The sequence below is a fragment of the Cimex lectularius genome, unplaced genomic scaffold, assembly GCF_000648675.2.
Source record: "Cimex lectularius strain Harlan isolate CLEC.00 unplaced genomic scaffold, Clec_2.1 scaffold64, whole genome shotgun sequence".
Taxonomy (NCBI): domain Eukaryota; kingdom Metazoa; phylum Arthropoda; class Insecta; order Hemiptera; family Cimicidae; genus Cimex; species Cimex lectularius.
Genome location: NW_019392702.1, coordinates 887880 through 915760, shown reverse-complemented (window position 1 = coordinate 915760; position 27881 = coordinate 887880). Strand labels below are relative to the sequence as shown.

The window sequence follows — 27881 nt, the reverse complement described above, 5'->3', positions numbered from 1 at the left end:
TTCTGGCTTTCAGCACCCAGTTGGTCTGACTTAACATTCAAAGTGTAAAAGAACAGCAACTGAAAATTGAAGCAATCCAACTGAATGCCATGAATTAAAAATTAACTATTTTATTTTCAAGGGAAGATTAAATATTTAAACAAATTTCCTCACAAATTAAATAAATGTTTTACAAGATTTAATTTGCTTCTTTCTTTGTTTATAAACATGCTTCACTTATAAAAAATTTGTATTGTCAAATTGAAATTTTGTTCATAAAAATCTTTCTTAAAACTTATTGGTATCATAATTAACAATCAAATTTTTTGTGACCTGTGACTGATAAATATTGATTATAATTCCTATTGAATTACAGTTGAATAAATTGCAGCTGGAAATAATTAAGAATTTTTTTTTAAATGTGAGTTAAGTGCTGTATTGATTTTATTGATAATATAAATTTAAATATGTAAATAACTTGTGATTCAAATGCGATTATTCAATGCAAAATGAAAATAGAACACAAACTTTTCTCCTTCACGATAAAATTTGTAAAATTATTTGTATTATCGATTCTCCTTCAAATGAATGTATCATTAAATATAAATAAGAAAAAAACATTATTATTGAATGTCAGTTAGAAATAATGTTTCAATTTCTCTTCTATCTGAAAAGATAATAGTAGTTTTAATCAAATATAGAAAGTAAAATGCTATTTAATAAAAAAAAAACATAAGTATATGTATATATTATGATTGCTTGTCTATGTTGATTTATAAAAAGATATGATAAAAATTGGAAAAAACTTGTGTATTTTACGTGATATTAAAACATATTCATAACTATGTGTTGTAAATAGCTAACTATATAATAAAATTTGAACATAAAATTAGACTTATTAATAATAATTTCCTTTTTCTACTTCATGCACAGAATAACTATAGCAACACACCAGGGCAGGATAAGGATTAGCTTGTAAGCAAACCAAAATAACTCTGCATTAAATTGTAACAACTTTGTTAATCAACAACCTAATCCTGACCTTCTAATAAAAATGTGATATTAATCTAAAAATTGGACGATAAAACAAAAATCTGTTGTAACTTTTACTCTAGTGAAGAAATGAACAAATAAGGAAAACTGGATCTGCAGCTTGTTCATTTCTGAATTACGAAGAATGGGAATTTCTATCTCAATGGAAATTTGAAGCTGTTTAGTTTTTGTAATTGTACACTGTTAATTTTTTTTTTTTGTATAATCATTTTGAGCATATTACCTTAATTTGACCTTCATAAATCTTTGTAAATAATTTACATAAAATCAACAAATGTTTGAAATTATATGAAATCAATACATTTGTTGCTTGTCCACTAACCTATTTTGTTTGTAATGAAGCAATTTTAAGTTTGCAAAATCAAGCAATTGTCAATACTGGTTTGACGAAACTTTTTAATTCATCAGGACTTGCCAAAATTTGGATTATTCTGCTTGTCAAATCAAACCATTTTGTCAGGAATTACTCAGCTTTAGCCTGAACACTAATTTATTTTTGTCAATACTATTCTACGAAACTTAAGAATAAGTTAGGTCGGATGGGTATTTTGACAGAGAAAAACTTCTAAGTCAAAATTTTGATGTTTTGCTTGACGAATCAAGCTCTTTTGGCAGAATTAGTCAGGTTTACCTTAACACAAGACCAATTAATATTTGGTAATGGTTCATGATGAAACTGTAGAATAGGTTAGGCTGGATGAACATACCAGCAATCTAAAACAGAAATAATGCCGGGGTGTGAAAATTTTGACTTTTTGCTTGTCAAATAAGCCATTCTGTCAGGAATTAGATTTAGCCTGAATTCTAGAAAAAAACTAGTATATCAAAATTAGGAATAATTTTTGTTAGGAAATAGGTTTAGGCCGAACCTGAAACCTTGTGGAGACACCAGGGCCATCCAAACTGCACTATGTAAAATATTTGTCTTGTTGAAGTCCTTGCTTGATCTCAACAGCAATAGAATGTCAATTACGGAGTACATTCGAGACTATAAAATGATCATCTCTCTGAAATGTTACGATGGCGACCTGATTTATGCCTTTTTGAGTAACCACCAGTATGTTGGTAGGGATGGAAGACCCTTTGGACAGTTGTTCTGTTAATGTTGAACCCTGGCCACATAAACTTGACTTCTTCCAGCTTCCAACAATGCTATGGAGCGTTAGAAAGCTTTATATTTAAGCCAACAAAGAAGAAATTGATTATTCAAAATTTTATGTACAAAATCCAATTTTCAACACAAGTTGGAGATTTTATCTGTTTAATTTACTTCTCATCTTTTAAAACGGACCCTTGTTAGAAGATCAAAAGAGGATTGTCTAAAATATAATCACAACACTTTCACACAAAACCAATAAGACACCACATAAAAATAAAAGTCAAAACATCGGCAAAAAAATGAAAAAGATGGTTTTCTAAACTATCTCATTTTTGACTGCTCCTCACAACTTCAACAAAATACAATTTGATATTAAGGGTGGCCACTTTTTGCCTCTGTGTAGTTCCAGACCTTACTTGTAAAACTTAAAAGATAGAAGATAAGATAAAATGATGATATGATGAAAAAATAAATGATAGAACAAGATCAAATGTGTGGTATTTAATTAATGATTATTTGGAGATCGTGAGATGTCACACTCTGCATCTCATGATCTCTAAATAAACTAGATCAAACGAATCCTCTGGACATGAAATATCAAAACAGAGAAACAAATGGGGAAAAAATGATGCTATTTTTATAACGATGTAGGAGTGAAAGGATTATTTTGTAGAACAAATGGTTTTATTGATAAGATTTCAGTGATATCATCATAATCAGGCATTTTTATTTTTTCAACAATTTTTATTTAATACAGTAAATTAATAATTAATTTTTTTTTAAGTTTTGTCTCTTCCGAATCAAAGGAAACATTTTATAACCTTATACTTGTTTACAATCAATAAATATATGTGAATTAACTATTTAAATAATGAAACATAATGATAAAACAAATTAAGATAATAGGTAAATAAAAGAAAAAATAAAAGACCGTAAAACATTAAACAATTTATATTTTAAAAATATACATTATTAACTCTTATTACTAATTATATTTACAATAACTTAAAACAAAATTCGGTGGAAAAAATGAGACATGATCAATTATTTTTTTTCCTCTTCTGCTTTCAGAAGGTCTGACTTTATACCCACTTTTTGGAGTTCCTCTATTAAATCGCCATTTTTGTGCATCTGCATTAATATATCACAGCCGCCAACGAATTCACCATTGATGAAAACTTGAGGGATAGTCGGCCAGTTAGAGTACTCCTTCACAGCTGCAAAACAGAGAAAATGTCATAAATGAGATACTGAAAAGGTGATTCATATTTGTACATTTTCAACATAATAATATGTGTACAATTTTCATAAATTAGAAACAATAAATGTGTTGTAAAGTTTTTAGCAGTTCATAAACTCTGAATACCTTCAGTAAAAACTCATTAAGAGCTTATTATATCCCTGTTCTGTAATTTATAATAATATTAGTGTTTTTACCCAGTTTTATATGTGGATGACTATAACTATGTAAGCCTTATCTTATAATACCAGATCTTCCATAAAGTTCTCTTTTTAATAAATAATCTTGTGTTTGGGCTTCTCAGTGTTTTTGTTTGATTTCTTCATTGCACTTTTGGGGTGTAGTTTGGTCATTTCACAAACTTTTTTATGGCCTTATCAACATAGCATCTTAGCCAAGGAGATGCGTATCAAGTGCAAGCTTGAGAATCAGCTTGAATAAATCAAGTGCCACCTCCTTGAATACCTTGTCGGACAGTCATTTGCAGGAATCAAGAACAGCGATGTACTCAATTCAACTTGAATAAAGGATACAGAAAAAAGAACATAACTATCATGTTAGATAGCCAAGCAGCCATCAAAGCACTAAGTTCAAAGACCATTAGCTCAAAGATAGTGCTGAATTGCAAAACCAAACTTTAAAAAATTTACACAAAAAAAATTTTTTTTTCCCAAAGAAAGCAAAAAAAAAAAAAAAAAAAAAAAAAAAAAAAGTCAGCCCCTGCTAAACCGCTGACAAGACCCGAGCCCTCCTGTGGCATAGGAACGCACATTATCAATGAGCACATCAGACAGAAGGATAAAAAGAAAAATGAGGGAACAATGGAACTCACACAAGGACATAAACAATTCTAGAGCCTCCTAACAAACTTCGGAAGGAAAGAGGAATGTATTAAAGGAAGAAGGAACAAACTGCCTTGTTCCCACTAAGCTGGACCTGCGGTTTTGGTGCACAATGGATGACAAAATTGTTGAGTTGTGGTAGTATTTTATACGACATAGAGTAAAAATAAAACAGTGAGTACATCCTATTTTACTGGGAGCATTTGAAACATTAATGGGTGAACTGAGAAGTGACGAAACAAAGTTCTTCAATTATTTTCGAATGACAGAATCCTCTTTTGATGTTTTTGTTTGTATTCATCTAGGGTTTTATCCCATAGTACAGGGGATAAAAGCGGAATTAAAGTTTCTGCGCTTGATTTCATAATACATACGTACATCCATCTGCCCTACAGAAATGACTTGATGTGTTGATATCAGCGCGAGCTCATTCACATTATGCCGGTCCGGGCATTTTGCTGGCACTCCACAGTGACAAAACGTCTGACGGAAATGCCAGGCTTGATGTTTTTGTCAGTTCCAGCTAAATGTGACAACTTCATATAAAATGTAAAGCCACTGACCCTTCCGTTATGCAAACTAAATGGACATTTAAAGAAAATTGGTAAATCCAAGAGAGCACATGCAGATTCTGCAAAGCGGCAGAGGAGACACCAACACACCTATTAACAAACTGCCTGCAGGAGGATGGTTTAGGGATATACAGTGTGACTAGAAGAAATTCAACCACTGAAAATCTACTAATCAAGTTCCTTGAAGAAATAGGACACTGGTGTGCTATAGAAACATAACGGGGGATACAATAGCACTTAAAGGGCGCATTATATTACACTCCGACTAATACATCTACATCTACTAAGTTTGAAGAGAGTGGTACTCATTTAGTGATTGACGTCCTGACCTCTTTTACGATGTCCTTACAGAAAGAAAAAAAAATTCAGGATGATAGCTGGGAGTACAGAGTTCATTCCTGATGGTTAAATTATTTAAAAAGCCACCAGTGATTACCGTTTCTGATGGTGTCGTCTGCGAGGACATCATGAGCATCATAGTTGACCCCGTGCATCTTCATGATCTGCACGACGACGTTGCTGAAGCCGCATTTCGGCTCATCCGGGACTCCTTTCATGAAGACGACGACTTTATTACTTTTCACCATGTTTCCTATGTCGGGTTTTTTTGAAAAATACCTCTGGACAGGGGCTGAGGTGAGAAAGCCGGGCCGGACAAGCCGAGTGAAACCGGATCTCAGCATTTTTCACAGAATTTCACTTGGAACTCGTTCGTTAACAGTAGTATCACGGCGAGGTTTCAAAACGGTTCATCCGACTTTAAAGTTTAAAACAATGTCAATGCCACTATTATCATCATTCCTATATCATTATATTTCAGTGTCATTCCTGACATATGTAATATTTTTTTATTTATACAGATTTTTTGAAGAGAACAAAATTCTTGAATCTTTTACTCACTTTCCTTTTATACACAAGCGCCATGGACAAAACAGTTAAAAATTCAATTTTTTTGTTTTCTGTTTCTTTGCGTGTATATTGATTGTTAGGCTGAATGTATTTATTAGCATGAATGTATAGATGGTAGAATATTTAAAACTCCAATTGGGTTAGTTATATAAAATGGAAGATGTAACAATACTATAGTATAGTGGGATCTGAAATTGACGACTGTTCGATAAAGGAGGAGGATTTTTTTTATTGCATATTATTATATAAATTATTACATTCCTTGATTGCCCGTTACTTAACCGAATTATCTTTCATGTTCCATCTTATCATTCCAGAAGTCAAATAGCATTCTCAATTGATTGGCATAGAACTAATTATGCCTAAATCCGTTTTACACCAAGAACAATAAGTTATAACACATTTAAACTCGGTCGAAATATAGGTATATTTATTGTCAGTTTAAGTAATTTAAGCAAATTTTTTGAATTTATTTATAGTTATAACTTGTTTATTTAGCCAAGCAACAGTCAAAGCGCTATGTTCAAACGGTGTGCTATTGGCACAGAACGGGGGATACAGTAGTTCTTAAAAGGCGCAGTGTAATACACACCCCGATTAATACATATATCTAACATTTGTATTTTTGGTGTATACATTTGTTATTGGGAAAACGTAAAATAAATAAATCATTTCACTTTTGTAATAATGTGTGTTCTATCAAATTTACATAAAATTTTCACAAAAATTAAATATCTCGGAATCTTTTAAAATAAGAACGTGTGCTTTTAATTTCTTTCGTTTCCTTCTTATTGTCCATTTCTCTTCCAGGACAATATTGTCTATTTGTAAATATTAAATTATTATTAATAAATTCCTAGGCGGAGTTGTCAGTTGTTCGTACTCGGCCGCCAAGTGTATGGAGTCTGCATTTCTACTGTACTTTCACCGACTGAAACATCGATAAATCGATAAAATAAACTTTTCAAGTCTAAATCCATCAGAATCTAAAAATAAAATAATAAAGCTTAAAGGTTCGTCAGTCAGAGGAAAATCAATAAATAAAAATATAATTATGCCAAAAAATTAACAATAGTATACCAGCTTCAAGTATACTTACTATGATGTATGTATAGCGTATCGATACTTACTCCCTACTTTACAATTCCTGTTAACTTGCCTCAGTTCGGCTTGTTTGTTGACAAATCCACAGCGTTCGACAATTTGTTTTTGTTTATTAAAAGAACTTATTGTAATCACAGTTTTTACAGACTTAATAAAAATTGAGAATGATTTTATACTGGATTTCAAGAAATGGAACAGTTTCTTTACGATGGATTAATTAACGATTATTACTAGGTTATCAAACGGCTTCGTAAGAAAGGTGGATAATTAATTTAAAAACACTGCGCTCAATTAATTAATAAGAGGTAAGTAGATACATATATAATAACTTTGTTTAAATACATTCGGACAAAATTAAAATATCTACTCTTTTAAAATAGTAGATATATTGATCCTGTATCAATAATTTTTAATTATGTTCTAAATTTTTTAATAATGTTAGAAATAAATTCGAGGTATGCCATTAATTAAAAGTTTGATTTGGTAGTTTTGGATTATTTTGGTCTGGTAGATGTGTTTATGCTTCTGTCCATCTTCACCCTAAGGCCATGCTGGAGGTGTCTCACTTGGCACTAATTTTACCATATGACTGGTACCAAGTGCCTAGATGCTTAGTGGTCACACTAAAGCATCAAACCCAGTCGCCGCATTTGTATTAATAGTTCACATCATTGAAATGCCTCTCTTGAAACTGAATAGAAAAATGCTTTTGACATGAAACATTTCTTCGAAATACAAATACTGGGTGCAAAGTATTAATTGTGAGTGTTTAGATTTGTTGGATGGGTTTCTTTCTAAACTTGTGTCTCACTTGGCACCTAGTTACCCTAAGGTGGCTCCAGACATGCGGTATTCGCCGAATGCTGCTGTACTTTGCCAAGTGTTGAAATGTCCGTCTTGGCATTTGTCAATAGAATGCTTATGTATTCACAAATAGATTTGAACAGTTAATATCTATTTGCCAAGTGCCGTGCAAGTCCTCAACTTACTACCAATCGTGATGGACAACAGTGAACTGTCATTGCTGCAGTTGTGGTTACTGTTTTGTGTAGGGGCTACAATCTCAGTCACAGAGTACTGTTGCCCCATCTTACTTATGATCCATTTCCACATGTGGAAAACCTCATTCTGATTTTTTGTTTTTTTATTCGGAAGAAAGCGTTCCAAATTATTGGTTCAGCTTGAGATTGAGGAATTCCAAGTTCTTACGTCCATTCCTAATCGACAGAAACAATACTGTGTTGTTCTTTATTAATACAAAACATAGAAACTACTTATGAATAGTTGCTCATTGAAAAATAAATAGGAGTAAATATAAGTGTAAACTATTGTTGATTGATGATTTTCGTTGATAGTATAGTAGTAGTACAGTTCCTGGGTATGGGTATATGGATGCTTTGAGTTTGGTTACTTCACGAATATTTGTGCAGTTTGAAACGGACAAGGAAACTGACCCCAAGACGCCATTCCATTTCTAACTAACAGAAACAATATTATGTTGTTCTTTCATTAATAAATCTATACTAGTTAGGAATAGTTTATTATTGAAAAATAAATATCAGTAAATATAAGTATAAACTTACTGTTGAATGATGATTAAAGTTGATATCCGTACAGTACAGTGATTCCTGAATGAGTGGATGCTTTGTGTTCAGCTGCTTCATGAATATTTGTGCACTTTGAAGTGGACAAAAATACCGACTATTAGCTGAGCAAGGCGAGCACCGAATATTGTCGCTCGGTGAATAACTGATCACGCATCCTCACTAGTAGGGATTCAGTGAGCCTTTGCTTGGCATTCGGTGAATCTTGCATGTCTGGATTTGCTTGATATCAATTGCCTATATACTTAGTGGCCCCACACTTCTCAAAGTCAGTCGCAGTAGTTTTGATGATTGTTTACATTTTTTAATTGTCCCCCCAAATTGAATAGAAAAATGCTTTTGGCATAAAATACAAATGATTGTGGAATCATGCTGTAGTATTGCTGCTATAGTATTAATTGTGAAAGAAGCCCGTTTCTTTTGTAACATCTCACATTTCCTAATACCTAAATAAACTTGAATCAGGCAGAAAGAATATTCTTATGAAACTATTTCTGAAACTATTTTTGAAAATATTTGCTTATTAGTGCTTTTCCTTTCCTTCTATTTTTGTTTTTATTTTTAGAGTGTGTTAAATTTTAACAATTTTTGTAAGTATTGAGGCTTCAGATAATGTAAATTGCTAAGTTGGTGTGCTAAGTTGGTGTTCTAACCCTGGACTACATGACACTGAAGTCACATTTTTGAAAGTTGTTATGCCAGGCAAATGATGTAGACCTCTTTTTTTAATAATTTGATTGAAGGAACATATTTAAAAAAATATATTGTTACAGCAGCAAGATGATGCACAGAAGTATTGGTAAGAGGATCCGGATGGATGAACCACCACCTCCTGAATATGATACGACAAATCCAATGACTCCTATGACCCCTGGTGAACCGCATGATATCGGTGAAAGCTACACGCCATATTTAGGATATAACAATGATCCTGGCACACCTGTTCATAACAGGTAAATCGTAATAACATAACTTTTGTAACATTGACTTTACAATAGTTCTGTTTCATTTAGGATGAATGACTTGTATAATGACAACTATGAAAGTGGACACCAAACACCTCTGAGCCATCCTAGCTATGACGCCCCTAATAGTAGTGGTGGCGATGAAGATACAACTTATGAGCCTACTGACAGTCATGGAGTGTTTGAAGACTCACCAGCCCCCATCAGCGGTCGCATTACAAGATCTCGTCTCAGAAGTAAGGTTTTCTCTTTTGACAATTTTTGACATGAAATTAATCGGAAAATTTAGATGCGAATCAACCACCGCCTCCTCCTGTTGTTACAACGACTCCGAAAAAATTAGCTGGCGAGGATGGAAGAGTGGGTAGGCCGAAACGAGGGCCTCATCGTAAAAATTACAATGAAAATGACGAAGATAGCACTTTATATCAGATTATTAAGCAAGCTCGTATGACTCTTCAGGTAATTAATTGGATTGTATCCCATCGCGTATAATTTACACAAAAGAAATATTGTTTTTTAGGTTGTTGTTGACGATTGGATTGAAGCTTACAAAGTGAACCGTGATTCTGCATTGCTCGCCCTCATGCAGTTTTTTATAAACGCCTCTGGGTGTAAAGGTAAAATAACGCAAGCAATGGCCACAAACATGGAGCATGCAGCTATAATCAGGAAGATGACTGAAGAGTTCGATGAAGAGAGTGGAGAGTACCCTCTTATAATGTCCGGCCAACTTTGGAAAAAATTCCGAACAAATTTCTGCGACTTTGTTGCCCAGTTGGTGAAACAGTGCCAATATTCAATAATATACGATCAGTATCTCATGGACAATATAATTTCCCTTCTGACGGGTCTTTCCGATTCTCAAGTAAGAGCTTTTAGACACACGGCTACACTTGCTGGTAAGTTTTTTAAATTAATGCAGTTAAAAAGAAAATTTGCTAATTGAATACTGACTTATTTCAGCAATGAAACTAATGACAGCACTCGTCGATGTTGCACTTGTAGTATCGATAAATTTGGATAATACTCAGCGTCAGTATGAATCAGAAAGGCAGAAAGCTAGAGACAAGCGTGCAAGTGATCGTTTGGAGTCACTTTTAATCAAACGTCAAGAGTTGGAAGAGAACATGGATGAAATCAAGAACATGTTAACTTACATGTTCAAGTCAGTTTTTGTTCATAGATATAGGTAAGATTGGAATCTTACTTGTCCTAATAGTTAACAGAAATCCTTACACTTTTTCTTGACTAGACTACAATCTAGGTTGGTTGTTTTTTAATTTGGTACTAAAATTCTGTGCACTATAGAATTTATAATATATATAGCAATTTAGTTCAGTTTAATGATAGTTGGAATTAATTTTTGTTAATAATTTATCTCAGTTGTATTTAATTTCTTTCCAGGGATACTTTACCTGAAATAAGAGCCATTTGTATGGCCGAAATAGGCGTATGGATGAAGAAATTTCATCAGAATTTCCTGGATGACTCTTATCTCAAATATATAGGTTGGACCCTTCATGACAAAATCGGAGAAGTCCGATTAAAGTGCCTGCAGGTAGGAGAAAAAATTATTGTTAATCGAGTATTATTTAAAAAAACATTTTTTGAATATAGTGTCACAGGCTCTGTGGCAACCAACCCAAGTTTAGGGTGCTGGTAACCAGTGAAGAAGTTTGGGTTACTAATAAATATCCATGTAACAATACTAATAAAAATATGTTCCTATGAAATAGCCAGTCTGGTTGGTAACACCAAAATGATAAGACTTGAATGAAAATTCAAGAGGCAAAATAAAATAAGCAGAAACTAGTGTTAACTTAAATCTCTTTTGGCCAATTCACATAATAATAATAGTACTAATACAAATAACTTGCTAAATTAAACAAAACTTCACTTATAAAAAAAAACACTAAATAAATGTTTGGTCTGATTTTCACCATCGCATTCGATGCTCAGGATCCTCTGTAGCTCCTTGGCGATCTCTCTAGTTTTCTCGGACTCACTCGAGGTCCTCTGGAGTCTTGTGACTTGACAAAAAATCATTCAGATAGTCCGTAAAATGATTTTTTTCCTTGCACAAACTCGTGTCCTCCCCATTCCTTGCCTGTACTCGCCAGCCAGCCCCTCTCCTTTCGATTGTTGCTTGAGCTGCTCACCTTGCTGTCCTGTCCTCTGCTTCTTTTAACGCCTGGGCATTTTCGACCTTCCACTGTTGTCACCCAGCTTTCTAGTAGGCTCCCTCGTTTCAAGCAGACCCCCTTTACCCCCTGTTGTGAAAAATTTTTTTTCTTATCCATCTCATTGTCTTGTTATAATAAAAACATCAACACTATAACGGGGATTCTTTGGTTTCCCAAAACTTAATTTAAATAGGGGGTGTTGAAGGAAAGCTTGGCAAAATGAGCAAAAGGCTAAAAAGAAAATAGATGCATGTTGGCACATAACAAAATAATTTTTATTAAAAAGAAAATATAAACTTCAGAATATAAATTATAAAAAAAAATCTCACTACCGCTTACACATAAAACCAAAAAAAGAAGCAAATTATTCAAGATTTCAAAACGCTGGTCCGTCCTCCAAGACTAGTCAAAAAGAGAGCTCTTGAGTCACCCATTTGTTGGGAGGCGGCCTTGAGCCAATGAGGGCTGCTACAAGTATGCGACAACCCTTAAATACTTTTTAAAAGGATAGTTCCTACTCACAGTAAGTTGTTTTGCAACGATCCAGATTTTGAACCTTTTAGCTCATCATCAGGTTGTAGAAGTCCTTCAACCTGATGATGAGCTAAAAGGCTCGAAATCCGGATCGTTGCAAAACAACTTACTGTGAGTAGGAACTATCCTTTTAAAAAGTACTGAACACCACACTCACTCCATCATTTTTCAACCCTTAAATTGTGAACATTTTTTTGCCAATTTGATTTCACAGTATATTTACAGATACTTTAGCAAACTTTTATTTTTGTGTGTTTAATACCTGTTGTTAAAGGTATGTAGATGTTAAAAAATTAAAAGCTCTCAATTATAGTCAAAAGTGGACCATTTAATTGATCATCCATACAATCTTTAGAATATATCAGACATTAAGTTTTAATTAGGGGACTGCGTTAGACAAGTGATTAGGGTGTCTAACTCGTATTTGTGGCCTATGGGGTAGCTACAAGAAGAGAATTGGTTTGGCATCGTCTCCGACCTGTCCCACTTGCGATTGCCCTTCAAATCCTTCCCACATAATTTTTGAATGTCCAGAATATGAAAATGAAAGAGACAAACTGCTAAAAAATCTGAGCAAAGTCCCAAACATTTCCAAACCAATAAACTTAGAATCTGTCCTAATAAGCAACAATCCATCAGCTTTCAACATAATCTATGGATTTCTGAAGTCGATAAACGTTTCTTTTTGATTATCTTCAACCATGAAAATTGAGAAGATGATGGAGCTGAATGAGTGGTGCGGGTGCGCGGCGGGGACCTGGCTCTGGTCAGCCGATCACGCTCGACAGTAAAATTAAAATAGAAAACTTCATGGGTAATATGCCAGTGTAACCCCCCCCCCAAAAAAAAAACAAAAAACGTATTTGTGTAATCCTATATGTAAATGTTTTCAGGTGAATTTTTTTCATGGAAAACTGGCAACTATACTAGAGTTACAGATATACTCAATTTTGTGGAGCCCTGATTCATACAACTTTACTACTTTTACTTTATTAAGAATCAATTAGAATGGTGATGAGTTTATGATCAGCTTTTGAACAAAAGATATGGACTGCTTAGGCACCTACTGGGACCCAAATCAACCTTAGCATACATAAAATAACTGCTTATAAATTAAAATAACACTCATCAGACAGATTTGTACTTACAGAGTTGAACACGATCAAATCTTTCAATATCTAACAAATCCAAATCTTTCAAGCCTAAGTTCTCTGTCATAACTGCAATGCTACCATCATTAAATTTACAATCAAATTGTCCATAAAAAATCCATTTGTGAAGGATCTGGTCCTTTCTGTAAATTATCCCTCCACCTTAACCCACTAGCCCAAACTCTTTCATCAACATCCCACCCTTATAATTCTTCATGCCATCAACTATGATGCCTCCCAACTAATCAAGAGTTCCAACATAGCAGCAACCTAGTTTCTCTCCCCACTGCCTCTGGTGTGACAGATCTATCAGCTTTAAATATAATTATTATATGTATGAATATAATATATGATTCATATTATATATGATTCATATTATATATGAATTTAATTATTATATATTAAATTATCTATACTATTTGCTCAAAGTATATTTATTTTGTACAGATAGCAATAAATAAAATAACTTAAAAAATTGAACTTACAGATGAATTAGTAAAAAAATCTGTTTTTAGGCTCTACAACCATTATACGCATCAGAAGAACTTAAGGGAAAGCTTGAGCTATTTACAAGCAAGTTCAAAGACAGGATAGTTTCCATGACGCTTGACAAAGAGTATGATGTGGCTGTCCAGGCAGTTCGCCTTGTTATCAGCATTCTCAAGTAAATATATAAAATTTCAGTAACAGCAAACAAAATAACAAAAAAAAAAAAATTCTTTGCAGACACCACAGAGATATTCTTACTGATAAGGACTGCGAGCATGTTTACGAACTTGTTTACTCGTCGCACCGAGCTGTTGCACAAGCCGCCGGTGAGTTCTTAAACGAGAGGCTGTTCGTTCCAGAAGAGGTTGCTTCAGTGCAAAGGACCAAAAGGGGAAAGAAAAGATTGCCGAATACTCCATTGATTAGAGATCTTGTTCAGTTTTTCATCGAATCAGAGGTAAAGAAATTAATTTAGTCATACAGCAGTTTTGAAAAATGTGGATTTTAGCTGCACGAGCATGGCGCTTACCTGGTGGATTCGCTCATAGAAAGTAACGCTATGATGAAGGACTGGGAATGCATGACTGATTTGCTCATTGAAGAACCTGGCCCTAACGAAGAGCCTTTAGATGATCGTCAAGAGACTTCGTTAATTGAAATAATGGTTTGCTGCGTAAAACAAGCATCGACGGGTGATGCACCTGTTGGTAGAGGGCCTAATAGAAAGGTAGTCTAGGAAAAATAAAGAAAATAATGATTAAGTGGGATGACAATGAAAATTTTTAGATGCCATCAATAAAAGAATTAAAGCAAGTGCAAGATGACAAACAAAAATTAACAGAGCATTTTATTGCTGTGCTACCACAGCTTTTGGACAAGTTCAGTGCTGATCCAGACAAATTGACGAATCTTTTAAGCATACCACAGCATTTCGATCTTGAAATTTACACATCTTCAAGACAAGAAGCTGTAAGGCATTTTTAATTTGCAGTAATTGAATTATAACTGATTGCATTTTTTTCTTCTTCTAGAGTTTAGATCTATTACTTAAAAAAATTCAAACAATCACGGAAAAACATCATGATACAGATGTTCTTGAAACATGTGCTAAAACACTTGAATTTTTATGCTCGGAAGGATTTGCTATATATACAAGATGTGACGTTCAAAGGAGCACATTGATAGATTCGGTTGTAAATAAGTATAAAGAAGCCATGGATGAATGGAATTCGCTCATTGAAGGGGTTAGTTTTTATTTTTATTTTTTCTAAATTTCTAGTCATAATTGAGAAAGTCAAATAATTTTAGGAGGAAACACCTGATGACGATGAGACTTACAACGTTGTAAATAGTTTAAAGAAAGTATCGATATTCTACTCCTGCCACAACCTTGGCAACTGGTCGATATGGTCTTCCTTGTTCAAAGATGTCGAAGAAGCCAAAGATGGGGTGACTTCTCTGCCGGAAGAAGTAAGTATTAATATATGCAATTGTTTCCCCTTTGTAGCTTGTGATTTTTAATCATTTCCCTTGTCCTCCATCTAGGCTGTGAAGTATTCAATATCAGCATGCTACTTTGCAGTCTTATGGGATCTTCACCATATAGAAGAAATACTGGAAGCAGGTGGACCGACTGATGATCATATCGTTGAAACCAAATCAAGGTATTTTTATACACTTTTGAAGAAATGGTTTATTCAAGGCTTTATCTATTATTGATAGTTTTTTGTTTTTCTTATCCAAATCTAAATTAACATAAAATTCTTTTATATTACTGATGTCAACCTATCCTCATTTTGCTGACGAGCACAGTGGTTAGGTGGACTATAATCACACATAGACTCACAATATAACTTCTATAGTTTTCAACTAGTATTGATACAGTGATTACTTTGCTTACCTTGTCTGCACTGACTCTCTTATCACAGATACTGCTGTTCTTGACAGGCCCTCTGTCGACCCTCTCATTGTGCTCTTGTTGGAGAGATGTTACAAACTGGAGCGTCTTTGCAAAACAGTGGTTGTTGTGTGGGTACACGGACACTTAGGCCTGAAGGGTAATGATAGCTAATGCCAGATCGTCCCAACCTCTAGACTTAACCACCACAATCTAGCCCCCTGGTACTAAAAATGCAATAAAAATAAGATTAAAAGGAAGTGGCAGCGTCGGTGTGCCAGATTAGCAGAGAAGCTTTGGCGAATCAAGTGCACAGTTCATAATTGGCAAGAAAGGTCATTTACTCGTGATTAAGAATATGCCATATGAGGTTGACACATGGACACACTTACTTTTGGGCTGAAACTCACTTATGTGTCTGGCAAGCAGAGAAATGCTCTTAAATGAAGGAGCCCTTTCAGACCAATGCCACATGATAGGAGAATTGTGTGTGAGCACAGCAACAAGTATTTGGGTCCCCTCTTTCGATTCTTGGAAGAAACAAGGCTGTTTATTGTGTACAGTACTGATAGTTTTGTGTCCCTAGCACGTGTTGAGAGTCTTAGGCATTGTCTGTCATGGTGCTCATCACTGCAATGTTAAGGTTCCGGGTTTGAATCCAAGAGCTCTGCCCAACATACTTACAAATGGGCTCCCCCCCCCCAAAAAAAAAAACACTGGCACCCTGAGGGTTCATATAACCTCGTAGTTGGAATACCCATGTTTAAAAAAAAAAAAAAAAAAGCCCCTGGAGCCTAAGTCGGATAAGACCATCTGACCCGGATTGCCAACACCCACCAATGATTCATTGTAAGTTACAAAAGCCGAAATTGCCGGCAGTTTATGCAAAGTAGAAAACTACTCTGTATGTACATGTGTGTGTAGATTTGGGCTTACCTAAATTAATAATATTACTAATATTATAAATATTTACATTAAAAATTAAATTGTCTAAGAGTTTAAAACTTTTTTTCAGACTGGTTTTATTTATGGATATTATGAAAATGATGTTGGTCCAACAACACAGTCAAATATACAAAGAAGAAGTAAGCTTTATTGTTAATTTTTTTTAAATTATGACAACTTTCATTGTGCTTTTTTTTCTTATTTCAGGCCTATTTGGTTGTTTGTGACTTGATGGTTGTATTTTGCAATCAGCTTTACTCAAATAACCACCCTGCTTTAGGCGGGCTTGTTTATGAGCCGGATAAAGATTTTCAAAATATGCTGATCGATTTTATTCAAAATAACGTTTTTACATATGAAGAAGATGGTACATAAATTTGCGTAATATTTAAAAATCAGTTAATAATAAATCATCTTTTTACAGAAGAATTAGACGAACATTCAAAAATTGCCGAACTACACAAAAGACGAAACTTCCTGGCGTCTTATTGTAAATTAATTGTATATAGTATTCTGCCTACATCATGCGCTGCTGATGTTTTTAAACACTATGTTAAAGTAAAATACAATCGTTAAGTAATAAAAAAATATATGTACATAATGTCAAAAATGTTTTTGCAGTCTTATAACGATTATGGAGATATAATCAAAACAACGGTTGGAAAAGCAAGGGAAATCAACAAAGTGAATTGTGCCAGAACTATGATGGCAGCTTTAACGTCCCTTTTTAAAGAGCTCCAGCAAGGAATGAGGGGTATACGTCTTTCAAGGACTATAGAAGATTTCACAAGCCTTAAAGTAATTATTTTCCCTCTGTTACAGTCCAGCAGATTCCGTTAATATGTAACTGGGTTGATTCTGAAAATTTTGGGCTGTCTATCCTTGTTTTAGTCTTTCAGATATGTCTACGGTTCTTTACCTTACCATTGATGATTAAAAAATAAATACAATTGGGGGCTTAGGAGACATTACAAGCTATACCAAATTCATTGTTGAGGAAGGGTTTTACACAATATTAATCCTCAGCATCATAAGCATCATATGAGTGATTAACTTGCTGATATTGACAGGTCCATATTACCATGTTATCCATATTGATGTTAGCATATGAAATATTTATATTTGTTGGCTCCTCTGGATCGTCTACATCCATTAGAGTCACATTTGTGATGATATCTTGAAGCTGAAGAAGACGCCGTGAAATTTGTCATTGGCGTTGATCAATTTGGCCAAGCTGGTTCGATATGGTTACATTTTCTTTTGTTGTGTTTCTTCCTCAATGGACAGAGATGTGATCTCTCTGCTTCCAAAAATGCCCTTGGTTGGTTGCAAATTGGATTTAATTTAGTTTATACGATCTTTTGTCTTATCTTGGCATTTTTATTTCTTATCAAAAAATTTATTTACTTCAAAATTCAAATATTTTATTTCCACTATTAAACATTAGCTAATACTCTAAGTGCTAAATAAAGTTTATTGTGTACAAATCCAGTTCAGATGCTATCTCATGTAAGAGTAATTGGTGTCTGCATGGTACAGCGATAATCGAGGTGTGAAGGTGAAGTATGGAGTATGAGTTAGATATTTGCCGAATGGATCTACTCGACGGTATTACTTAAATCCATAACTTTTAAACTTTAGTTACTGAACCCTCTTAAAAGTACACATTTTTCGTGACAGAACTTTTTTTTGATGACCCCTCCCATACCAAAGTGGAAGAGAAACTTTGACGGAAAAAAAGAATAGACAGGCCAAAATAGTCCATAAACTAAACTCAGTTACCCACCCGCAGACCTCAACAAAATCTTCATTGTTTGATTTTAGGAATTGGCAAAAAGGTTTGCACTTTCCTTTGGTCTTGATGCTGTAAGGAATCGGGAGGCCATAACCGTACTGCACAGGGAGGGAATCCTGTTCGCTGTTATGCCTGGAGACTGCGTCGAAGACCCGACAGGGCCACCGCCGAACCTCCCATTCCTTGAAATATTGACTGAATTCACGAATAAACTGTTAAAGCAGGATAAACGCATGGTGTACGTCTTTGTTAAAGCCTTAATATGTTCTTTAATAATATATTATCATCGGATGATTGTAAACAATTGATTTTCAGGTTGAGTTATTTGGACAGGAGAATTACAATGGGTATGCCTTCAAGCAGAGGTGAGGACTGGCAGCCGTTAGTTCTTTACAGGAGCAGTTTGGTTCACGGTGAGACTGATCAGCCACCAGTCACGTCAAAGAGGGCTTACACAAGGAGGAAAAAAGAAATCGGTTTGTTTTAATCACACTTTTACCCTTCTCCCAATTTATGATATATAATTATATATTGATGTTTTTCTCAAATTTTTTTAACAGTGGATGATGATGTAGGTGGTGATGACGATGACGGTACTTCTGATACAGAATTCATGCCAGGGTAAGTTGTGTTGGGTTTTCATTTTCAGGAATGTTTTTTCGACTTGCATGAGTTTGATGCTTTTTTTCTAGTTTCAGTCTTTGTCAAAATTTATAAATTAACACTGCTATCTAAATTTTAAAGAGATGTAGCAATTAATTTTGTAATAGCTGTTTTGTTTATACTTTTAACTGCATTTTGTCTACAATTTCCAATTTTTTTAGTCCTACATTTTAAAAAGAAACCACACTTTCGTACAAACGCACTCAAATTTTCCAATGATGTTTTTATATTGGTTATGCCGAGAGGTCTTTTTATTGCGTTTTTAAACTGTATTGTTTTGATTGTGTAACATAGTAGATGGGGTTGAAGTGAATAAACCAATTTTGGTAATATTTGAAAAGAAGTTAAAAAATATTCACAATTATTAGGTGATTTTGAAAGTATGTAGTTTTGTTATGCGTAGATATTGGGGAGTAGATAAATTTTAAACTGTACAATAATTTGTATTTAGAACTCGAAATTTAAATTTGTACAACTATTTATTTATTTTTGTATTTTTGTATGCAATTTTACACAATTTTTAATTAAATCAGTTTGTAAAATAGTCTGAAGCTTTTCTTAAATGGTAAATTCAATGAAAATTTCGGATACTTGTAGATAAATTTAATGAACAATATATGTACCAGAATTGGCCAATAATAGGCACACCTGAATTATTGTAAAGATCTTGTAAGCTGAAGAGGAAGCAGGGTTCATTCGGAATATATACAGTTTATAAAAACAACTGGTTGTAACTGTTTTTCACAAAAGTAACCTACAACATTGTACATGTATCCATGAATTCATGTTTTTCCCTTAATGTTGTCGTTCATATAATTAGTGGCCAGGTTTGTTAAAAACTAGGAAAAATAACAACCAGCTCTCTTGCATATATCGAATATATTTTGGGACTCACATTTCCCCTCTTCAGCGATAACTTCCTTCCGATAATATCCTTTCAGATTGGCGAAAGTTATCACTGAAGAGGGGACACGTGAGTCCCAAAATATATCCATTATATGCAAGAGAGCTGGTTGTCAGTTTTCCAAGTGTGTAACAAACCGGACCGATTAACCTACAAAATTATGAAACTTTTTGTTATCAACTTCCAGGTAATTTTGTAATTTTCTTCCAGAAATTCTCAGGTTTTTGAGCAATAAACTCATGTTCTCTACTTGAGTGATCTAAGTTTTTCTCATTAATAGAGTTTCACAGAGCCTGGAATAAATAAAAATCTAAAGGGGCAATGCCAAGCAAGTGTAGGTAGGGCAACACATCCTAGCCAAGCTCCAACAATTTCTGGTGTGACTGAAAAGTCAAGAGGAGCGAGCATTATTCTTGTGGAAAAAATCCTGTTTTTTTGTCATTGCCGACTTTATTCCCTCTAGTTGTGTGCCGTAATGTTGATTAATTAATTTTTTTTAATGTTTTTTATTTCTACGAATATAGCAGTATGATTATGTACAAAACATAGTACAGGTACGGATCGCATTCTCTCTGCCGGAGGTCTTTATTAAGAGAAAAAGAACAAAAGAAAAAATAATAATAAAGAGATATGGATTACAAGGTTATAACATTATTCGCTATATGCTACCACACACAAAAAAGTTAAACATAATAATACAAATATTTATAATAAAAATCAAACAGAGGGGAAAAGTCTTAATCGCAAAGTGACAAACATTCGGATATAATAAAATCATATAATATTTAAAGGAAAATGGAGGGGAATAATGTTAATTTGTTAATTATCTTCCTACCCCATTCGATGATTGTGTAAAATAATAAAATAATAACCCATTTAAGCCGGAGTAGATATCAGTCATGTGGATTCCTTCAGTTGCTAAAAATAAAGCATAAAAAAACAATTCGTCAGGCACACTTAAAGGCTGGACCTCACATGGCTACACCGAGCCCACACCCTGTGATGGCCTCCTGTCTGGTTTCACACGGAGAGCGATTAGGAAAATGGAAGTGAGTTGGCTAGTCGTCACCTCTCCTCACCGACCCCATACTTACACACCACACCGTGCCCGACTAGTTTGGTTTAGTTTTTGATGGACATGGATCGTGTGTGCTCCAGTGAAGAGTTTATTTTTTACTTTTTTTTAAACATTTTGTTTATGTATTCTATATTGTCTTTTTATAATTTTATGTTGAACAATTTTAATTTTATACATAACTTTTTCTCATCGCATTTTAGATGTGGAAGGAGCGAGTTAAATTCCCCTTCAATACATCTTATTTTCCAGGTGTCTTGAACCCACGTTTTTCTCTTTCTGCAATGATTTCTTTGCCAATTAACATCTTGCTCTAAAGCCAATAATTCCCAGTAAATCCCTAATTCACTATTTTTAAAACTTGTTAACATTTTTTCTCAATGAAACGATGTATGCTTCAAACGATGCAGCTTTGAAGCTACTGAACTACTGAATGTGTTGTCCAACACGGTACAGACAAGTGGGCTCCTCTATCACCGTCAGCGCGTCGGCCAACTGTCAGATGCCACACAGTGTGGGCCCGGTGCGGTCATGTGGGGTCCAAGCTTAAATCTCTCAACAGCTCCCCATTGAGTCCACCATACATGACACTTCTGTAGTCAAAGTGGGGGAGAATAAGAGAGGTGGTTAGGAGTTTATGGGTACTAATGAGGAAACAGTGGTTGGCACAGCGGAACTCATGGAGAGTGCAGTGATGGGAGATCTGGGAATTGTGAGGTTTCCAGGATAAGGTCTGTCACGGTCAGTATCAAGGTTCTTGACAGTGGGGCAAAAGAAATAGGGTGATTCTTAATGGTAAACGAAGGGATAAAAGATAAAGGTTGGAAGAGAAAGTGGCATCCAAACACAATATCCTGGGACTTTTCTAAATTAAGGGTAACCCATTTTCAGGGTCAGGGGCTAATTGAATTTAAGCCCTGAATTCTTACAATTTCATCTTGTCAGTGCTTAAGAGAGAAAATCTCTTGGTAATATTGTGTAACGCTTGTTGTGATATGTTTTTTTATAAGTGTCTGCGATGTTTTGTGTCGTTAAAGCTTGGATTTGATCATCATCAGTGGTAAAACCAGAGCGCTTTGTCTTCCAAATCAAAATTTCCATTTCTGAACCAAGCCACTTATGGCGGTGCTTTCTCTTAAAGTGCCAACACCACACATCACAAATTTTCCTAGCAGTCAACTATGCCTTTCCTTTTGGAGTAATAAAAATCATTAAAAACAAAAATGCACTATGCGAAACGCCATGTAAAAATATGAGATATTGAACGAAACAAAATAATAAAAACACCTTAATTAACCCATTTTTAGGGAGTGCAAATATTAATGATCAAAACATTGCTTCAAAACAAAAGAGGGATAAAATTGAATTATTGAAAAACGCTATGGACTTATTTTACAACCGTATATTAAAATTTAGTTTCTTAGACAATGAGAAGTAGAATTACATGGATGAGGGTTGTTTTGTAATTAAATGTTAAAATTGATATGCAGTTAAAGTTATTACTCATGGATTAATTAAATAAAAAAATCATTTATTGGTGAAAAAATATATTTAAATCTCTCCTGGTTTCAGTAGCGGGTTGTGTATCACATTATTTGATGTGATGTATAGAAAATTTTGAGTAAATTGATTTAACTATTTTCGGTGAATTAATGATAATTTGGTTCACGTGATATTCAAGAGCTCTTTTTACTCTCTCTGCACAATAAAACACTTGTACAATTTTCTCAGCACTTGTAAACTTAGTTAATTGTGTATGATTCTGTAAATAATTTTAAAAAAATTGTTATTAAAAAGTTCATTATTTGTTTTTTATTTAATGTTTTTTTACAGTTACTATGCATGATATGAGTGCGAAAATTGGAGGATGCGGTAATATAAAAATACTTTGCTTAGTATGGGAGACCCTAAGTACTTGTATCCATCCACTAGATTAATTTACATTTATTTTTCCTTTCAATCTATTTTTGTTTGTTTATATAAACATTCCCTTAATATTCACTGCATAATCTTTTTTTGTTATTATTTTTTGTATTATATTATAATTCAATAAAAAATCCATTTTATTAGAACTATTTGTTTTATTTTGTCTTGTTCAGTTCCCATCATCATATTGATCGCTTTATTTTGCTACAAACTGGCTGCAGTATTTTCTTTCTTTCTTTTTATTATTTATTTTTAAGATAAACCACTCGAGAAAACTAATAAATTTGTCATAAATATTGTTGGAAAATTTGTGTTGCTTTGATTGGATTTCCTATAGTTAGGATTCCCTCATTAATAAAATAAATATGTATCAGCAACAAAAACAGGTAAGGACTCCATCCAGAGGAATTTATGAATGTTTTTCGTTCGTTTTCAGTAGAATTTATAGTACTTGAAAGCTTTTTGTTTCTTAATGGCATGGCTTTGGAAAGGACTTAAAAAGTGCAAGCTTCCCATTATTGTTAAACTTTTTTTATTATGTGTTGTTGTTTGTTGTTAACTCATAAAATCTAATTGATATATAATATAAAATATATTTGGTATAGAATAACATTTTACTTATTATCCATCAATAATGTTATTATTTATTGGAAGACTGTATCACAGTTTCATTTTCAATATAGGGGCATTTATTTATTCAAATTATTTTTCAATATTCAAATTTCAAAAATTATTTCACATATTCTTGGACACATGAACTTTGCTTCTTGTACAACTTGTACTTATTTAAAATTAATTTAATTAATGGTTCCTAGTGTATTAATTTCCAGTTGAGTTAGGTTGTTAATAAGTTTGACATAAAGCAACTTGTAGCTTTGTTTCAGTCATTGGGTCAGCATAGATCCTCACTGAAACAAAGAATATAATAAAAACAGGAAAAAAAATAACAGTCTAATGTGTCCCTTGTTTACCATAAATCGCTTCCCTTGTTAATTTAATTGTACAACTTAGTTATGATGTTATTTGTACAACATTGTACGAGTTTCCAGTTAAAAGGCTTGTGGAAGTTAAACACAATAATTGTGTATAATGTCTAGAATTACTTAAATCAGCTTTATTTATTTATTTTTTATTTAAAAAAATTTTTTTTTTTAATATCCTTCATAACACGAGGAGGAATTGTCATGATTGTTTCACGTTAGTAGGTTCATATACAATATTTTCCCTGAAATTTTATTTGAGCAATTACTGTAAAATGACCTGATCATTTATCAACAAGTCAAGCAAGTAAAAAAATTTAAGTTAGTATTTTTGTTTTTTTTTGTAATAGATTCAAAGAGATTGAATAGTACGTACAATTTAAGTTCTTATTGAGTCAAGTTTTAAAATATATTTGTATTTTTTGAACTAATAATTCACTATTAAAAGGTAGTTAAAACAACTTTATTTCCATGCACATTTAGAATGAACTCTGTGGAGGACAGGAAGAAGAAGAAACACAGGATGAAGTAAGTTCAGTTTTGAAATAGAAATTTTAGTAAAGCAATGTTAAATTATATGTGTGTATACTTAATTGTTTATTTTTTTTTTCCAAGACGGCAAATCTTTAAAGAATCCTCTCCACCGATTCAAAGCATCAATTACACGAACCTAGTCAACAGCGTCGGCAACACCGCTGGTAACGGAAGGGATTCGCCTATAAATTATTCAGTTGAGAGCCTTGCCACTTCTTCACGACCTCAGCGCCAATGTGCACGCTTTAGTTTCTGTTATATTGATAATTTTTCAGATGATGAAATTTAAGAAACAATAGAAGGACATCAAAAATATCCTTTTTTTTTCTTTCTCTTTGACATTGTTGTATATGTAAATTTCATGTTGACCCTGTACTGGTTCAACATGATTTCACTGACTCGCAGACCAAAACCCATCGTCAACTCTAAATGTAATTTGATCCAATATCGCCGCTGAAAATATGTTGTAAATTAGTACAAACAGAAGGGTCCTAGCCATGTCTTTTATGACACTTCTGTTAATTCCAAATGTGTTTGTATAGTTGAAAGCATGAAAGGTAAATCAATCAATATCAGTCTGCATATTTAAATTTTTTTTATAATATATACATATATATTAATCTTCTTAATAGAAAAACTGCCATTCAGTATTGTCAGCAGGTATAAAAATCAAAAAATTAAATTGATTTTCAAAAGTACAAAGATTTCTGTCTAGAAAAGCCTAGTCTTGGTTGTAAACAGTATATGAATGTTGCACAACAGTTTGTCTTTGTTTCAGGCTTGTTTCATTGAAATAAAAAAGTTGTTTGAAGGGGAAACACTGAGAGCATTGAACATTTATGGATGTGTGTAGTTCAGTCAATTAGAGCCCAAGGATTAGTTTGTGATTAGCAAAATTGAAAATATTTTACTAATCCATACACAGTATAATTTATTTGATACTATAAATATCGATTATAAAAATATAAATTAAAAAAATATCCTAATAAATAAAATTGGTAAATTAGCTAAATTATTTGTTGTTCGATGATGAGATTTATAAGTGCACATCTTAAAAATACACTGATTGTCTAAATGAAGTATTTTGTTTCAAATCATAAGCAACAAAGCTTTTAATCACAATCTAGTAAAATTTCTAAGACCTTTTTGAATTTTGGGATGTTTAATACTTTCTATAATCACCTTTCGCCTGCTTCTCTTTTCTTAATTTTTGCTAAGTAAAATAAATGAATTTCTAATATCTGGTTCATTTTAAAATTTTAGGGTTTGACGTACCATGCTTGTGCTTTCTCTATCTAACCACCTCTTCTCGAAAAATAATTTAATTCTCTTTTCTTAATTTCTGTTACGTAAAATAAATACACCACACAAAAATAAATACATTTACTGCATAAACTTGTTCAATTATCACTTGAACACAGAACAATGTTGCAGTTCTGAAACAATGTTCATTGTTCATAAACATCGTTTACAGTCTGGACTAGGCTTACGGTATGGTAAACAAATAATGAACAAACAAAAATGTTTATTTTTTTATATTATTGATGTCAATTGTGTACAGTGGACCCCCGTATTATGCGCTTCTGTATAATAACCTCTAATGTAATGAAAAACTTGCAAATAATCGTACAGCACGATAAGCAGTCCTGTATAACGCATAAGATATTTAACAACATTTCACATAGTTTCTGATTTTTGTTTAGAAAAGCAAATGTATGAACAGTTTACAAAAGTAGCTGCTTATTAAAAAGAAAAAATAATAAGTAAATAAATAAATACATACATACATACACATTTAAAGGTATAATAGGAAAATAATTTTATTCAACTTTTAATAAAAATATGCATTTCACTATTTAAAATTTATTCACTATCAGAAGTATCAATAAATGTGCGATGCCGCTTTGTTAATATTGGTCATACAGATTCATCACTTGAATAGGCCATAGTTTTATGTTGAATGTTATTACTATTTAAAAACAGTTCTTTCTCTATATCATCCAAATCATAAATTAATCTGATAATTTATGGTCTATATAATGCTATTTCGTATTATGCAGAATGTATCCCCTGCGTTCTACGGGAGTCTACTGCATTTTATAGTTTAGAATATTTATTGGTTGCCCAGCAAGAAAGCCGCTATGTCTTTTAAAAGATTATATGTACCAAGTACAGTATTGTGTTTTATTGAAAATAACATTTTATTAATATAATACATTTTGTTAAATTTGATGTAATAAAAATCAGTTGTACAAATTTGATTTTTTTTCCTCCCTTCTTTATATTCTGGGATAACTACAATTTATTCAAGCCAGTATTAACTGTGCTGATTCGGATTACCCACTGGAATCAATAAGAGTAGTTCACACCATCTATAACAAAGAGAGTATAATCTGAAAAAAAATTTTTTTTTTAGTTTAATTGAATTTAACAAATTCTGAAACATGATCAATTGTATTTTGGGAAAATATATTTTATTCAATTCATCAACATTTCTTTTTGACAGATTTTTGATAGCCTTGTACAAGCTGAGTAAACATTTAATAATCTAATGAAGGTTTTCCATAAATAATAAAACAAATAAAGCTCTGTCCAGAGCTTTTTTTTTACTGGCAGTAACAAAGGCAAAACAATCACTTATATTTAGTCATGTTAAATAAAAGTGCCAAAGTTTTGATATAATGGAAAAAAGTCTGTTTATAAGAAATATGTGTAATGTAAACTTGTTCAAAGTCAGGAGGATTCAACAATTAATTAAAGTGTGATGCAGGAATGAGAAAGGCTGAACATCCAGTTGCCCATTGAATGTTGTGGACGAGGGGTCAAACCGCTTTAACTTTGCCAGGCTTCTCACTTAGAACTGCTAGCTTGGCAAATAGGAGTTAGACACCCTAACCACTCAATAATTGGGTTTCCTTAATAACTAATTAGTCAATCAATAATTGAGTAAAAATTTGAAATTTTTTTTGCTTGAAATGTTGTCTCCTTAGTTACTGTTTTGCATTTGATGAGGCTATTAAAGAAAAATCTCTAGACAGACTAAGTTCTGATGAGGAAAATGGCAACTGCAGTCTTGAAATTTTTTAAGCCTAGCAGGAATTATATCAATATCCAGAAAAGGAAAACCAGCACTCTTTTATAATCTTCTTTTAAAGAATAAAGCTTGCATTTTGCTTTTTTTACTGTTGGGCTTACAAAGTTTACAAAACTGTTTTTATCCTTGCCATTTTCTTTTCCAGAACTTAATCTGTCTAGAGATTCTTCTTTAATAACATCGACAAATGCATAACAACTGTTAAGGAAACTTGATGTGTTAATGAAAGTTAGTGCCCAAGTTGGACAAACCAAAAAAGTTATCAATTATTACAAAATTAATGAAAGAGAGGATTTCATAATTTATTCAAATTGTGATTTCTTCTTGAGGTCTGTGGGGTG

At 33.1% G+C, this 27881-nt stretch overlaps 2 protein-coding genes across 8 annotated transcripts; one reads left to right on the top strand and one right to left on the bottom strand.

Moving 5' to 3' along the window:
• Positions 1 to 2899: 2899 nt before the first annotated feature.
• LOC106672293 (glutaredoxin-related protein 5, mitochondrial) lies at positions 2900 to 5534 on the bottom strand. Its single transcript, XM_014403604.2, has 2 exons — positions 5222 to 5534; positions 2900 to 3348 (listed from the first exon to the last, which is right to left on the bottom strand). The coding sequence occupies exons 1-2, from the start codon at positions 5466 to 5468 to the stop codon at positions 3176 to 3178; spliced, it is 420 nt and encodes a 139-aa protein (XP_014259090.1). The 5' UTR covers positions 5469 to 5534; the 3' UTR covers positions 2900 to 3175.
• A 1300-nt stretch (positions 5535 to 6834) lies between these two features.
• On the top strand, positions 6835 to 26637 carry LOC106672310 (cohesin subunit SA-1). 7 transcript variants are annotated; one of them, XM_024226167.1, is made up of 24 exons: positions 6835 to 7103; positions 8968 to 9113; positions 9176 to 9355; positions 9416 to 9603; positions 9648 to 9829; positions 9891 to 10269; positions 10334 to 10559; positions 10775 to 10928; positions 13754 to 13902; positions 13965 to 14184; positions 14236 to 14454; positions 14514 to 14696; positions 14759 to 14971; positions 15036 to 15197; positions 15273 to 15391; positions 16640 to 16709; positions 16777 to 16936; positions 16994 to 17127; positions 17191 to 17367; positions 18394 to 18602; positions 18680 to 18840; positions 18940 to 18985; positions 24396 to 24440; positions 24528 to 26637. In XM_024226167.1, exons 2-24 carry the CDS (start codon positions 9109 to 9111, stop codon positions 24733 to 24735), a joined length of 3789 nt encoding a protein of 1262 aa, XP_024081935.1. In that variant the 5' UTR covers positions 6835 to 7103; positions 8968 to 9108; the 3' UTR covers positions 24736 to 26637. The 7 variants fall into 7 exon arrangements, with proteins under 7 accessions (XP_024081935.1, XP_014259117.1, XP_024081932.1 ...); XM_014403631.2 differs by having other exon boundaries at positions 6836 to 7103; positions 9657 to 9829; positions 18925 to 18985; XM_024226164.1 differs by having other exon boundaries at positions 6836 to 7103; positions 18925 to 18985.
• Positions 26638 to 27881: the final 1244 nt, after the last annotated feature.